General features: G+C 39.6%; 2 protein-coding genes across 4 annotated transcripts in view; both read right to left on the minus strand.

Moving 5' to 3' along the window:
* The window catches only part of rimbp2 (RIMS binding protein 2), a 67,315-nt gene extending 61,935 nt beyond the window's left edge, over positions 1-5,380 (minus strand). Inside the window, 1 exon segment of the mRNA XM_037257805.1 lies at positions 5,170-5,380. Coding sequence (XP_037113700.1) covers positions 5,170-5,295 — 126 coding nt within the window. The 5' untranslated portion in view covers positions 5,296-5,380.
* A 934-nt stretch (positions 5,381-6,314) lies between these two features.
* Positions 6,315-12,116, minus strand: stx2b (syntaxin 2b). 3 transcript variants are annotated; one of them, XM_037257878.1, is made up of 11 exons: positions 11,865-12,116; positions 11,724-11,798; positions 11,559-11,658; positions 10,956-11,030; positions 10,787-10,860; positions 10,496-10,604; positions 8,672-8,745; positions 8,426-8,563; positions 8,111-8,221; positions 7,731-7,848; positions 6,315-7,521 (listed from the first exon to the last, which is right to left on the minus strand). In XM_037257878.1, exons 1-10 carry the CDS (start codon positions 11,892-11,894, stop codon positions 7,753-7,755), a joined length of 882 nt encoding a protein of 293 aa, XP_037113773.1. In that variant the 5' UTR covers positions 11,895-12,116; the 3' UTR covers positions 6,315-7,521; positions 7,731-7,752. The 3 variants fall into 3 exon arrangements, with proteins under 3 accessions (XP_037113773.1, XP_037113775.1, XP_037113774.1); XM_037257880.1 differs by lacking the exon at positions 7,731-7,848 and having other exon boundaries at positions 6,315-6,967; XM_037257879.1 differs by lacking the exon at positions 7,731-7,848.
* Between the last annotated feature and the right edge of the window lie 485 nt (positions 12,117-12,601).

The raw sequence follows: 12,601 nt of genomic DNA on the forward strand, positions 1-12,601 counted from the left end.
AATTATGAATGTCTTCATATCCCTGAGGCGACCTCTGGCACAGTCAGCATCCAGTCCGTCCTGAACGTCAGACAGACTGCAGACATGACACCAGGCACATGATATTTATTTGCACTCCATTTGAGCTTGAGCAGCATTTGTGCAATACAAACATGTTCTCGGGGTAAACAAGACATCCATTTATCTGCCGTGTTGAAAGGATGCATGCTAAAGGTGAATGGATGAATAGAATTATGTTGAACATAGAAGAAGGAGAAAGGGTTTGTGTGGAGACATTGCAAATCAGGGCTTATTGTGCTATTGTGTTAAAGCTTTGCTTGCGTTGTCATGCACGGGACAGTCCAATAAACAGTCCAAGTGACATGGCTGCTAACGATGATAATGCACTTTCACTCTACTGTCACGGAGCCTTACAGAAGGCATCTCTGAAGCCATTTCCCGCTGAAGATAGTGTTATGTAACATTGCGCGCTGGCCTTGCTGCTCATATCACTAAAGCCTCACACTGCGGGTCACGTGTCTTACCGAGACTACATTCTGGCGCCAGCAGCAGCAGTGTTCCAGCTGTTACTACGACCAAGCCTCAGTCACTTACGACCACACTCTGCCACCCAGACATAGCTACAACATCCACTGATCCCCCATGTTCAGCCCATTTTTTTCTACTAGGGGCTCTCCAATAAAAGAAAGATAATTTTACATTGGCTACTTATTAATGTACATCGCAGTAGTACATTTGGAATGAAACTAATTGAACTGAAAATGATGCACAAATTCACAATGCATGTACAACATTGACCACATTCCATTAGTCAAAGTCAAAGTCTGCTTTATTGTCAATTTCTCCACATGCCAAGACACACAAAGAGATCGAAATTACGTTCCCACTATCCCACGGTGACAAGACATAGTACACAATATACATACAAGTAAACAACACAAAAAATAAAAACAAGAAGGCACAAACAATGAATAAATAAGAGTGATGAATAAATAATAAATAAAAAAATAACATAATAATTATTATAATAATTATTATTATTATATTACTTAAATCCCTCATGAATAATAATCCTAAAAAAAATGTATTTCCCATAATGTCCTGAGAATTTTGTTTGCCAAAATAAATTACTCAAAACAAAGGGGTTGTGAAAAATAAGTTAATGTTACGTTCAATCAATTAAAATTTCATAACATTTTATTCTGCTCACCAATAATCACAATAGCCTCAAAAGTGGATTTGTAACAAGAAAGGTACAAATATTAAATAAAATAAAGACACTAAATAATATTGTGTTTTGTAGGTTCTCCATACAGCAAGGATTATTTTCCAGAATCACATGTCATAAACACAAATAGAAAACAAAACAAAAGCGGAGTCTCACACATTCTCCAGCTTTATGGATAAAAACTCTTGCGCGCTCTTTATCCATTTAACACATTGCACAAAAAATGTGTTTCCTTCCATTCACTCATTCCATTCAAGGCTCTTTTTCCACACCAACAGCACTTTATTCACCTTGCTTCATAGTGAAAGTTAAAAATATATTTTCTCTTTGCATGGGGAAGATAAAAGCCACTTGCTGGCAGGTCAGGGATAAACTGCAAGATAATGAATGAGCATTTGTGCTTGTCAAGGTGGGCAGGAGGAGCTACAGTATGAATGGGAGCTTGTCATCAGAGAACTTGATCATATTTCATGTGTGCGTATATATATATATATATATATATATATATATATATATATATATATATATATATATATATATACTGTATATACATACATACACATACACACATACACGCACACACACACACACACACACACACACACACATGTGCCAGCATGCACACAGACGACCCGTGTACTCCTACTACCCGCATTCCCTTGTGGCTGTCATCCATGGTTTTATATGTTGTGGGAAAATGCTGACCATGCACAAATGATTACAACATTCAGAAGCTCACGTCTCTCCAGTGCTGTCTGCAACCAACACAGTGAAATTATAAGCAACACAAACATTCAATAGCATTTTTGTGACCCGCAAACAACCGGAGCAGTCTGTATTCAATCGTGTTTTACTGGTCTGCATCATTGATTTTGCAAGTTAGAATTTATATCTTCAATTTATTAATGCAACTTCACTTTAGACTTAAGAGAGAATGCCTCTTGGCAGGCGAGGCGGTCTCAACTGGACCTGACGCTAACCCTCCAAATCACGTTATACCATCCATGACAATAAAAACAGCCAAGTATTATTTTAAACCCACTGCATCATCCTTTTGATAAGAAAAGAAAAAGCACAAATAAATGAACTGAATCCCCACTGCATGCAAATGAAATGCAATGATCTGGGTCTATTTCAGCAAACAGGGGCATATTGTAGTGTTGGAGAGCCAAGTGAAAGGCAGGCGAGTAATTTCAGACATATTAACCTTTAAGAGTATGAAAGATCTTTATCCCTCAGCGGCAGCTCTGCGATTCTGCAGCACAGCAAACAAAACAACCCTGGATTGTTGAGAAAAAAAAAAGAAAAAGAAAAAAAAAAAGGTTTGACAGCAGATGGTAACATACCTTAGCAGTAGCACTTAAAAGGACCAGTGGCGTGGCAGGTGCTTCCCACAGGACTCCAAGGACAGGGACACAAGCAAGAAAATGATGTCAATGGCAGCTCTGTAGCATAAAATGGTTCATCAGTGCACGGCAGCAAGAAACACAGCCGGGCAGTGCACGGGAAGAGAGAACGAAAGAGAGAGGTGGGGAAGGAGGGAGTGAGAGAGCCAGCCATCGAGCATCATTCAGCTCACACTACCACAGTTGTGCAGCAGAGCAGAGCACACACATCAACACGCCCCCTTTCCTTTCTCCCTCTCCCCCTCGCTCACTTTCTCCATCTCTTACACACATTTAGTCACACAAGACTCAGGCACGCAGGAGTGCAGAGGCAGTGCGGTACACAACACCAATCAGCAAGTACTCCATTACCGGGATTCCTTTCATCTTCCCGAATCACAATTGATCAATCTCAGTCTTGTATTTGGAAGTCACCCACAATCTTGTCAATTTAGCCTTCCATCTACCTTCTATCCTGCTCCCACCCATGAGCAGCCATGATTGGGACTCACAAGGTCGTTTGAGGCTCTTCTACTACCCCCATCGGTCTTTGATTTAGTTTTGTTGCAGCACTTCAAGCTTATACTTTATCAAAGATGGGTCACGGGGGGCACCCATGGACTCTGGAGGACAAAATCTCATTCAATGAATGATGGACCAAACCAATCAGCTATCAAAAACAATGGCAAGCATCCAATCAAAGATCAGGAAATTAAGTACAGAAGAGAATTTGGAGGGATCATTTGGAATATTCCATTTTTTTCCATCATTGGGCAAAGTGGAGCAAAGCAGTGCGCCATGACTGCCCTCTGTGGCTGATAAGACAACTGCATTTGTTGTGGGGAAAAGCAAGGTGAGTGGCCCAAAAGAAATATGCTTTCCTTAGTGTGGATGCCTAGCAACCACGAGCCTTCCCACCCCCTCGAGCAGGACCCTCTTAGCAATCTAGTTTATATCGTACAGGGGCCGTTTATCAGTAGATGCACCACAACATCACACGAGCTTGATGTCAAGTGTCCTCTGCCTTGTAAGTAAACAAAAAGGGATGGGTTGTGAGCATCCAAAGCAGGAGTCTTATCTTAGTATTTTCAGTAAAAGCAACAAGCACAACGATGGAGAATTTGTGGAGAGGCGGGAGGACTACCTGGAGAAATGCCCTGCAACTTAAACTCCAACTTCATAACAAGATGTGCTAATGCCAATTCTACTATACCATCAATGACTGAATTGATTTTCCCTGTGTGTGTTATAATAGTGAGTCGATGAATTCCTGCCCAACTTGGAGTTTTGATGCAGCCAAACCTTTTCACACAGCTGTCAAAAGGATGTCGAAGGGCATAAGTGGAGGTGCAGTCGTTTCTGAACTAAGATGACTGAGGCAGATTTGGAGGTTTGAACGGCTTTTTTGACAATCCCTTTGTAAAGTTTCTCTGATTAAATATTAAAAAAAAAAAAGTTGACGGTCATCTTCTAAGGAACCTTCTAGTTAATGACGCAATCATTTCTAAAAACGGATCATGTGTTTTCCAAAGTATCATGGCCGAGCAGATCGTTTGTTAATGCTGCAATGCAAGAATGTATATATATTTGATTTAATGATAACAAACATTTGCTATTTATAGCACTTTAAACCTCTGAATTTATTCTAATCTAGAGTTGCTGCTGCAGAAAGGAGGTGAGCTGGTGTGGGCTTGTTAAAAGCGCCTCGGCTTGCTGACGATGCACAGGAGTTTTCCCCAGTGAGCAAGAGTGTTATTTCCCTACCCTTTCAGTTCAGGTAATGTGTCCTACAGTCGTATGTTCTTATTGGTTAATACAATACAAAACCTTGGTGGAAACCATCAAAGTCATGGAAACCCTCTGAAATTTTAACAGAGCAGGCATTTTTTTGTGGAATATTTGCTCAAGGAGAGATGTAACTGGATTAAAGTAAGCCTTTGTTTTCAGGTAAATTGAAACATTCCTACACATCTAAACAGAAAGGGTGGAGAGAGCAAGGAATATCTCTTCCCCAAGTGAATGTAAACTGGTACTGTAAATATTGTGGGATTTTATCAACATCAAGCCATCCTTCACGAGGGCAACCACAAGTCACAAGTTATTCACGTCAAACAGTGCCATTGCTCAAATCGTGCAGCCTCCACATGCACAGATCCACAGTACGGAGTCATGACACTCATAAGTCTTTGAGGCTTTTTACTAAACCTGGGAGAGCAAAGTGGTGAAATCCACCTTCGGCCTAATATGACCCTTTGACCCAAAGCGGTTGCACCAGGGCTAGTATTTACCCATCTACATTTTGCAAACCGTCAAAATCCTGATTGTTCTTGTTTTACAGTATTTCTTTGTAACCAGAGCATTTTCTTTTACCCTCATACAAAATCAAGTCGCTTTCGCCAATTGAATACGAAAACCCGCATACAGCAAGCTTTCATTAGTTGGAGCTGCAGAGAGTAACGTGAGGTCAAATTGTGGCTGCGGGCATCAACAAGTGCGGCTTGTGTCTAGATCAGACATGGCTGAATTAAAAGCTCGTTCGCAGTAGACTCGACTCACCTTGTCTGTGCCTTTCATCCGACTGCTCCTCTTTGCTGGAGGTAACCTTTGGCTCAGGCTCACAACACACTCCCTCTGACACCGTTTCAGGAGTTTCTCCACCCTGCAAGTCTTCTCACAACCCATTGACCCCTGGGGTGAAAGGGAAGGGGTAGTAAAAAAAAATTAAGCCTGGTACCAATCATGTTGCGGATTGACTACAAGTAACAACCTACCATGGCAAGCCAGTTTGCATGCCACCCCAAATGCTTGTCATGGTCAGCTGCGCTGGGTGGTCGGGATGATGTCATAACTTCAGATTATAAATATCTGCATCCAGCAGGGTTACATAATAAGTGGATGTTGGATTATTGCCGGGACACAGACAGCAAAGACAGCACAGCTGTCGCAAGAAACACATCAAAATCAAAAGAAAAATGAAATGTTACATGCTTGACATAGTATCAAACCTGTGTTGTGTTTACAATACATAGGAAAAGATTGTTGATACGTCTCTGTTAATGAAAGAAAATAGCCCCAAAACAAAGTAGAACCTCCTCTATATTTCACACTGTTCTTTCCTTGTTATGCTTCATTTTTATATCTCTGAAAATAGAACTGATATGCCTTGCTAAGAACTTGCTGAAAACAGTTTTATCTGCTCTATTCATGAGACATTCTCCCGGAAGCTTTGTGGCTTGTCAACATGCAGTTCTGTATTTTACTAATGTATTTTTTGGGGGGGGGGTTATTTATTTTCACCAGTGGTGTCTTCCTTGGTTGTCTCCCATAGTCCTCTCGGGCTCAACAACAACGGATTGTGCGATCCAACGCTGATGTACGTTGACCTTGGGAGTTCAGCTTTCATTATTTTGGCAGTTGTTCTGGGCTGTTCTCTTACCATATGCTATTTTCCGTCGCTTTGTCATCAATTTTCCTTATCCGGGGAGGTTGGCTGCAGTCCCGTGAATCTTAAATTTCTGAATAATGTGTTGTCACACTGCTTTTAGATGCTCTTATTGCCTTTAGCCTTATATGCTTGTCTATAAGGTTCTTTTTAATCTCCAGATACAAATATATACTTTGCTTTTCTGCTGGGATGCTCTAGCTCAGCCTAAAACCCAAGAGTACAAAGGGATATATTAAATGATGAGGATGAAGTCATGTCTTTTGGAAATGATCTTTATTTTTAGTAATGTACTCCACAAAATGTTGATATAAAATCTAATTGATAACATTCAAACAATACAAATGATTATGTTTTAACACAATGAGTAAAATGTGCCCCTAAGATGACATCAGGCATGTTAACATCACATTCACAATGAAAATAGGTTTTAATTGGGGGTAGGAAAGGCACAATTTAGATTTTGTTGTTGAAACTAAGTCAAACGTCATCAATATAAATGTTTGTATTACCACAAAATGTGTCCTTTAAAATGACATCGAAAAGCGAAGGCACGGGGGATAGAGAAGATACAATTTAGGTTTGGTTATTGAAGTCTGTTGAAATATGCTACTTCAGTCAATATCACTAACAAGTGGAAAATATGACACAAAATCTACATTCCTTCATTTCAAAAGGTAGTATTGCAAACAAGGTCCTGAGACTTACATTCTGTTTAAATAATTCATATTCAAAAAGATCAAGTGATTTTATAAAACATTTAAGCTGGAGCATTGTTCTCCCGTTTGTCTCACAGTGGCGAGAAGTAAGCAGGACATTACTGCAGTTAAGCAGCACTCTGGCACATAAAACTCACTGTTACATCTGCATTGTTGTTGTTTGTCTTTATGCTACATGTTCCACAGCTCTAATCTATACAAGCACAAAAGAAGAAATGTCAGATGTTTTTTTAATTCAATTTAAATTCATCTACAATAGTACAGTGTATATATCCTTTGTTTCAAAATATCTGTCTGTCAATAGTAATTGTATCACAGAGAGCGACACTCAAAAGCCGTAACAGTAGGTACACTTGCATGACCTAATCAATAATTATTATGAAATGAATTGAAATGAATGTTGATACAGATTTTTTTTATTTGAAACTTGTTAGGTACTGCAGTTAGTTGTACCTAATGTTGTGGACAGTGACACTACATGACACATCCGCCATGTACAGATTTGTGAGCTTTGTCGTTACCGGTGCAAAGAAGAGCAGAGGACAAGTTATCATACTTGATTGTGTTTCTCCCTGTAATGCTGTTACATGGTGAATGAGATGGCGCTGTTGTAAGCTTTATCACTACAGGAACAAGAGATTACTGTGGGGTTGTGACCCAGGTAATCCTTCACACAAAGGCACCAACTAGTGCAATGAGTAAAATGAGGACAGCTGCAAGTCCGCACACAGCAAGGCAGAGCAACTTCTGTTGGGGGAAAAAAAAGTAAGTATCTGGACTGAAGAAAGACAATTTAAATGAAAATGATGGATGGATGGATGGATGGATGGATGGATGGATGGATGGATGGATGGATGGATGGATGGATGGATGGATGGATGGATGGATGGATGGATGGATGGATGGATGGATGGATGGATGGATGGATGGACGACAAGGGGTGTGGATGCTATTACCTCCTGCTGGCTGTTATCAGTCTCAGGCAGGAGGTTTAGTTAGTCCAACAGACAAGCCAACAATCAAAGCAATGACAGCAAGCAGGATCAGGAGAACAAAGGCAAGGATTATATATTTCTGCCGAGCAAAGAATGTGGTGTTAATTCAACTTCAAACCTTCAATTTGTAGTGGCAATAGAAATGACCATTATTACACCGTGATAGAACTAGGAATATAAACAAAATGTTTCGCATGAATTTTTTTATAGTAGTTGTTAGTCAGCGTTGATGGAAAATGAGCAATATTGTCTATGTCAAGGCAGAGTTTGATTAAGATCTTGTATTTTTCTCATCAGATTGTGCCAGCTCTGGCTGATGAGAGTGATGATAAATGACTTACCCGCCTGGATTTTTTCTGGTATCTTACTGCTTTTTTGGTTTCTTCTTTGGCTCGACAAATGTATTCAGCTGCATTGGAAACATTGTTCTCAATGTTATTGACCATTTCACCCTAGAAGAGAAATTATGAATACTCTTATTTGGGCAAATGCAAATGTGGTTTGTACAGAGAAGAACCGGAGAGCAAGAGAAATCCTGTTAAATCCACTGCAGAAATGCTAACCATGGTGCTATAAACAGATTGTTTTAACCTAAGACACAAGTTCAATTGTGTACTGTATTTTAAAAACAAGTTTCAATGTGGGTCAATGGTTACCTGAGTTTCAACAAGCATTGCCATGTCCATGAACATGGCATGTAACTCTCTAATGCTGGACTCCAGTTGTATGATGTCCTGATGCCGTGACTCTATCTCATCCACGGCCTGACGTGTGATCTTAGAGTCTGAGATTATCTAAAAAAAAAAAAAAAAAGTAAATCAGTTGTAAAAATGATTGCAGTGCTTCAAAAAAGGTCATTTTTTTTGGGAGGGAGATGACAAGTGAGTTCAAAAAACGCTTACATCAGATGTGAAGATGGATGGGATTCCACTCTCGAGCATGTCTTCCAGTTCTTCATTGGTGGTCACTCTTCCAGCTGAAATGATTATTTATTTTAAATTAAAGTGTGTTTTGTGACACGCGAATATTACGTTACTTTCAATACGCATGCTACACTGCTCTGGCTACTCCAGTTCCCTCCCACATTCAAAAACTATGCTATTAGTTGACAGGTGTTAAATTACCTGAAAACTCAGTTATTCATATATTTAAACATGAATGGTTGTCTGTGAGTAACGCTGCACACTGCCCAACTAGGATAGGCAGAACACCCATGAACCTGAACAGGATAAGCAGCAGAAAATGGATTGCTGGATAGATGGCTGATATTGTTTAAAAAGATGACTTTGCACTAATGTAATAACAAAAGCTGGGGTATAACACAAAACACACTGCAATCTGTTTAATCCCACAACAACAGATTAATGTGCTTCTGTTGTGAAGATGCTCTGTGTACAGACCACTGAGTGATGAGACCAAGCCACACAAAACTGCCTGAGCTAACAATAATGTTTCTCTTGTCCTCCTAGAGGAGAGTGCTATGAATAAAACGCCGCCTTTCCTACATGCAGGTGGAGTTTGTACTTATTTTAATTGAATATACAAATCAAGGCAAGGCTTTACTCCTATTAGACGACAACTGAAGGCAATCATAACGGCACCAGTTCCATTTTCTTCTTGTTGGAGGGCATTGTGAGTACAGAACATTGATAAAAAAATAAAATAGCCACTGATACAGGTGGTGCATGTAATTTGACACTATAGGCCGACTATAGGTCATTCTATTTTTGGGTTACCCCAAAATAAAAGTAATTAGAAGGAACTCAGGAACCTATAGACATCAGCACCTCTCATAGAGAAACAGCTGGTGACAATATACAAACAGAACCACCCCCAAGCCATCCCTCTTGTTGCTTAACCACACCCTCCCTGGAGAGGAAAGTAGTTATGGATGTCACACTCCCTTTTGTACAGACTTTTCCTCAGCCTAACAGAGCAAAACACGCCCCATTCACATCTCATTCAAATGCAATCCATCACTATAATGTAAAGAAAAGGTCATTCCATGTGATGTCACTTGTTGTTAAAACTTCAAGACAGTACTGCGTGTCAAAGACAGGTGAAGTAGTGTTACACAAGCCGCCCTGCCCTCTTGCCGTTGTCCCGGCAACACGGACACAGTGCACAGAAGAGTCTCCAGTATCAGGCTTACCAGCTACAGTGCAAAGCTTCTCATTAATGTTGTCTCTAGGGCCTGGGGGAGAAGACCTATTTTTCATTATTGTCTGGGCTTAATGGCAAAACCTCCAATACACACTTGCCACAGTTATTTTAAAGTGGTGAATTTAGAGCTTATTGACAAAACATTTAGGGAAATAAATTCATTTATGTTCACCTAGAAACACAGTTGAGGCAGTAGCACGTTTCCAGTGAATCAACAAGAAAAATAATCATATTCATGAAACATAATTAATTAGATAGACAAACACATTTCAGTTGATGCAAAAAACAAAGGCTTTGGCAGACTGAATAAGCCTGTAAAAATGAACACTCCCTCAATGTCTGTTTAGCAACAATTTAGAGAAAAGGCGGAAACTGGGGGCATCTGTTTCCTGGATCCTGTCTAACAGGGATTTTTTTTTTTGCCTCTCTTTTATCCCTGATTGTCTGACATTCAAAAATGTTTTTGCTCTGAACGCTTCGTATATCTGAGTAGTAGTGATTCTTCACATATATTTGAACTCTGACCTCATAAAGAGACAAACGGGTCAACATTTGTCACTTACTTATCTCCAACTGTCTTTGGATCCGTCCTTTGCTTCGCTCCCTAAAGGAAACTTGTGTCTCATTGTACTGGGTCATCACCTCCACAAACTTCCTGCACAGCACCATGTGCTAGAGATGAATCAAAGGACAAGGAAAGAGGATGAGACTTTTCTTTTCAAACATCCCTTTTCTATATATATATATTTCCTGATGTGGGGTGAATGTAAACACACGAATTCTACAGTACACTCTTTAAATTAATCAGCCAAATGACATACAAATAAATCCAAAATGTCTAATTAAATAGATACCTGTGTTTTCTGGATTCTGAAGTCAACAGAGGATCTATTAGTCGCGTCATCTTTAGGCATGCTTTGCTCCATGGCTTCAGAGGGACAGAATCATGGCGCAACATAACACACGGGAAACGTTAATGCTGTGTACAATGCGCCTTGATACTACTTTTGCAGTTTGACCCACATTTTAGTTTTGTTCGCACCACATTGGCATTCCCTTTGATATCATTGGTCAGTGCATTAAGACGATCCTTTGTTTCTGTACACAAAACATGAAAAATACATTGAGTTTCTGTGCAAAAGCCAATGGTAATAGTTTAAAGCTCCCCAGTGAGTTTCATAACAGATGCAAAACATGCCTCCACATTGCAAATGAACACTTTATGTGTTTGATGTTGGCCTACCGCCATTACGCTCAGCAGCCTGAACTGAACTGAACACATTATACCATCTAATGAGATTCAATAACTAATAAGCTGTGTGAAAAGATCTTCCTTTTAGATGACAGTGTTCAGATTTGATTTACACTGTTGATTTAAGAAAATGTTCCTTATTGTTGTAGTTAACAGTAGTGTGGAACTGCTTTGATTTATACTAGGCATAACTGTTGTTATTTTGGTGAGTTATAGATTAAATCATTTATCTGCAGGTAAAGGTATTACAGACACCTCACCATATGATGCATTGAAATCTACCAAGAAAACAAACATAGAAATAAACGTGCAATAAAAATGACCCAAGTGAAAGTTTATCAGACAAACACAAACTCACACTTAGAGAAACTTACTGTCATCTGGGTGAGGTGCAGACAGTATCATGCTGTGCATCTTCTTCACATCTTCCACTTGGTCGAATATCCGATCAGTGAGCCCTCGAACCTCTTCAACCTGCGAAAGACAACATTTTGAATCCGCCCAATTCATGACACACTTGTTGAATGACAGCGTCTGACCCTCCTGAAGAAGCCCTCCATGAAACCATCTCGGTCCACTGCGACTGCAACATCTTCCTCTGCCGATGTTCTACTCTGAAACCGACAAGATACCAAATCCAAAGAATGACAAAATATTTAGAAGGAATAAAAGACACTTACAGCAGTCAGCTCAACCAGTCGATCCTTCATTACAATGGCCAGCTCGTCTCTAGAACAGTATACTTTATTCTAGTAAAAGTCGATCCTCCGGGTCGTGGTGCTCCATGAATAGCGGGTGTACGCGAGTGTGCAACAAAATACAAAACGCATCACGAAATCAAAGACATAAGTCTGTTTTCAGTGTGATCATAATGAATGATTCTCCCTTACAGGTCTTCACTAACACTTTCCCGTAGACGCCTTTGTAGGTCCCTCCCCTGAGCGCTCCCTAGAGATGACACAAATTCAACCTCAATCAAACAATAATCATGATTAAAACCACACCTCCACATTATTTATGAATCTCTAAATGAAAAAAATATTTTCCAATAATACGCCGTGGGTCTAGTTGCCATATATACACTGAAATAAAGTTAATTGAAGAGACGTGTCAGATGAGAATGTGCACTAAATAATAGATGCGTGATTCAATAAACAAGAAGGCCACACGGGGTCAGTGTAAGCCAGTATATGAAAAGCTAGAAGAATGTGAAGTTTTGTCCTCCGATTTTGGAATTACAATTGGAAAATTGTTTACAGTAGCCTTTGTTTTCTACATGTTTATAACGATAAGATTATTTTTATTATATTCAGCATTTTACATATTCTAATAAGTTAACAACATCGCCCTAAAATGATTGTGGTGATTGTTGTCCGTCTAATTTAATGAGACTAAAACTTTTCAAGAAACAGCAGCT

The sequence above is a fragment of the Syngnathus acus genome, chromosome 9 (genome assembly GCF_901709675.1).
Source record: "Syngnathus acus chromosome 9, fSynAcu1.2, whole genome shotgun sequence".
Lineage (NCBI taxonomy): Eukaryota > Metazoa > Chordata > Actinopteri > Syngnathiformes > Syngnathidae > Syngnathus > Syngnathus acus.

What these genes read in the sequence shown, in the direction of transcription:
- stx2b (XM_037257878.1), bottom strand. Translation starts at nt 11,894, where the DNA reads ATGAAGGATCGACTGGTTGAGCTGACTGCT. An exon ending in GACTGGTTGAGCTGACTGCT is followed by an intron (nt 11,799 to 11,864) that starts GTAAGTGTCTTT and finishes TGTCGGTTTCAG; the next exon opens with AGTAGAACATCGGCAGAGGA. An exon ending in GGTGCGAACAAAACTAAAAT is followed by an intron (nt 10,861 to 10,955) that starts GTGGGTCAAACT and finishes GTCCCTCTGAAG; the next exon opens with CCATGGAGCAAAGCATGCCT.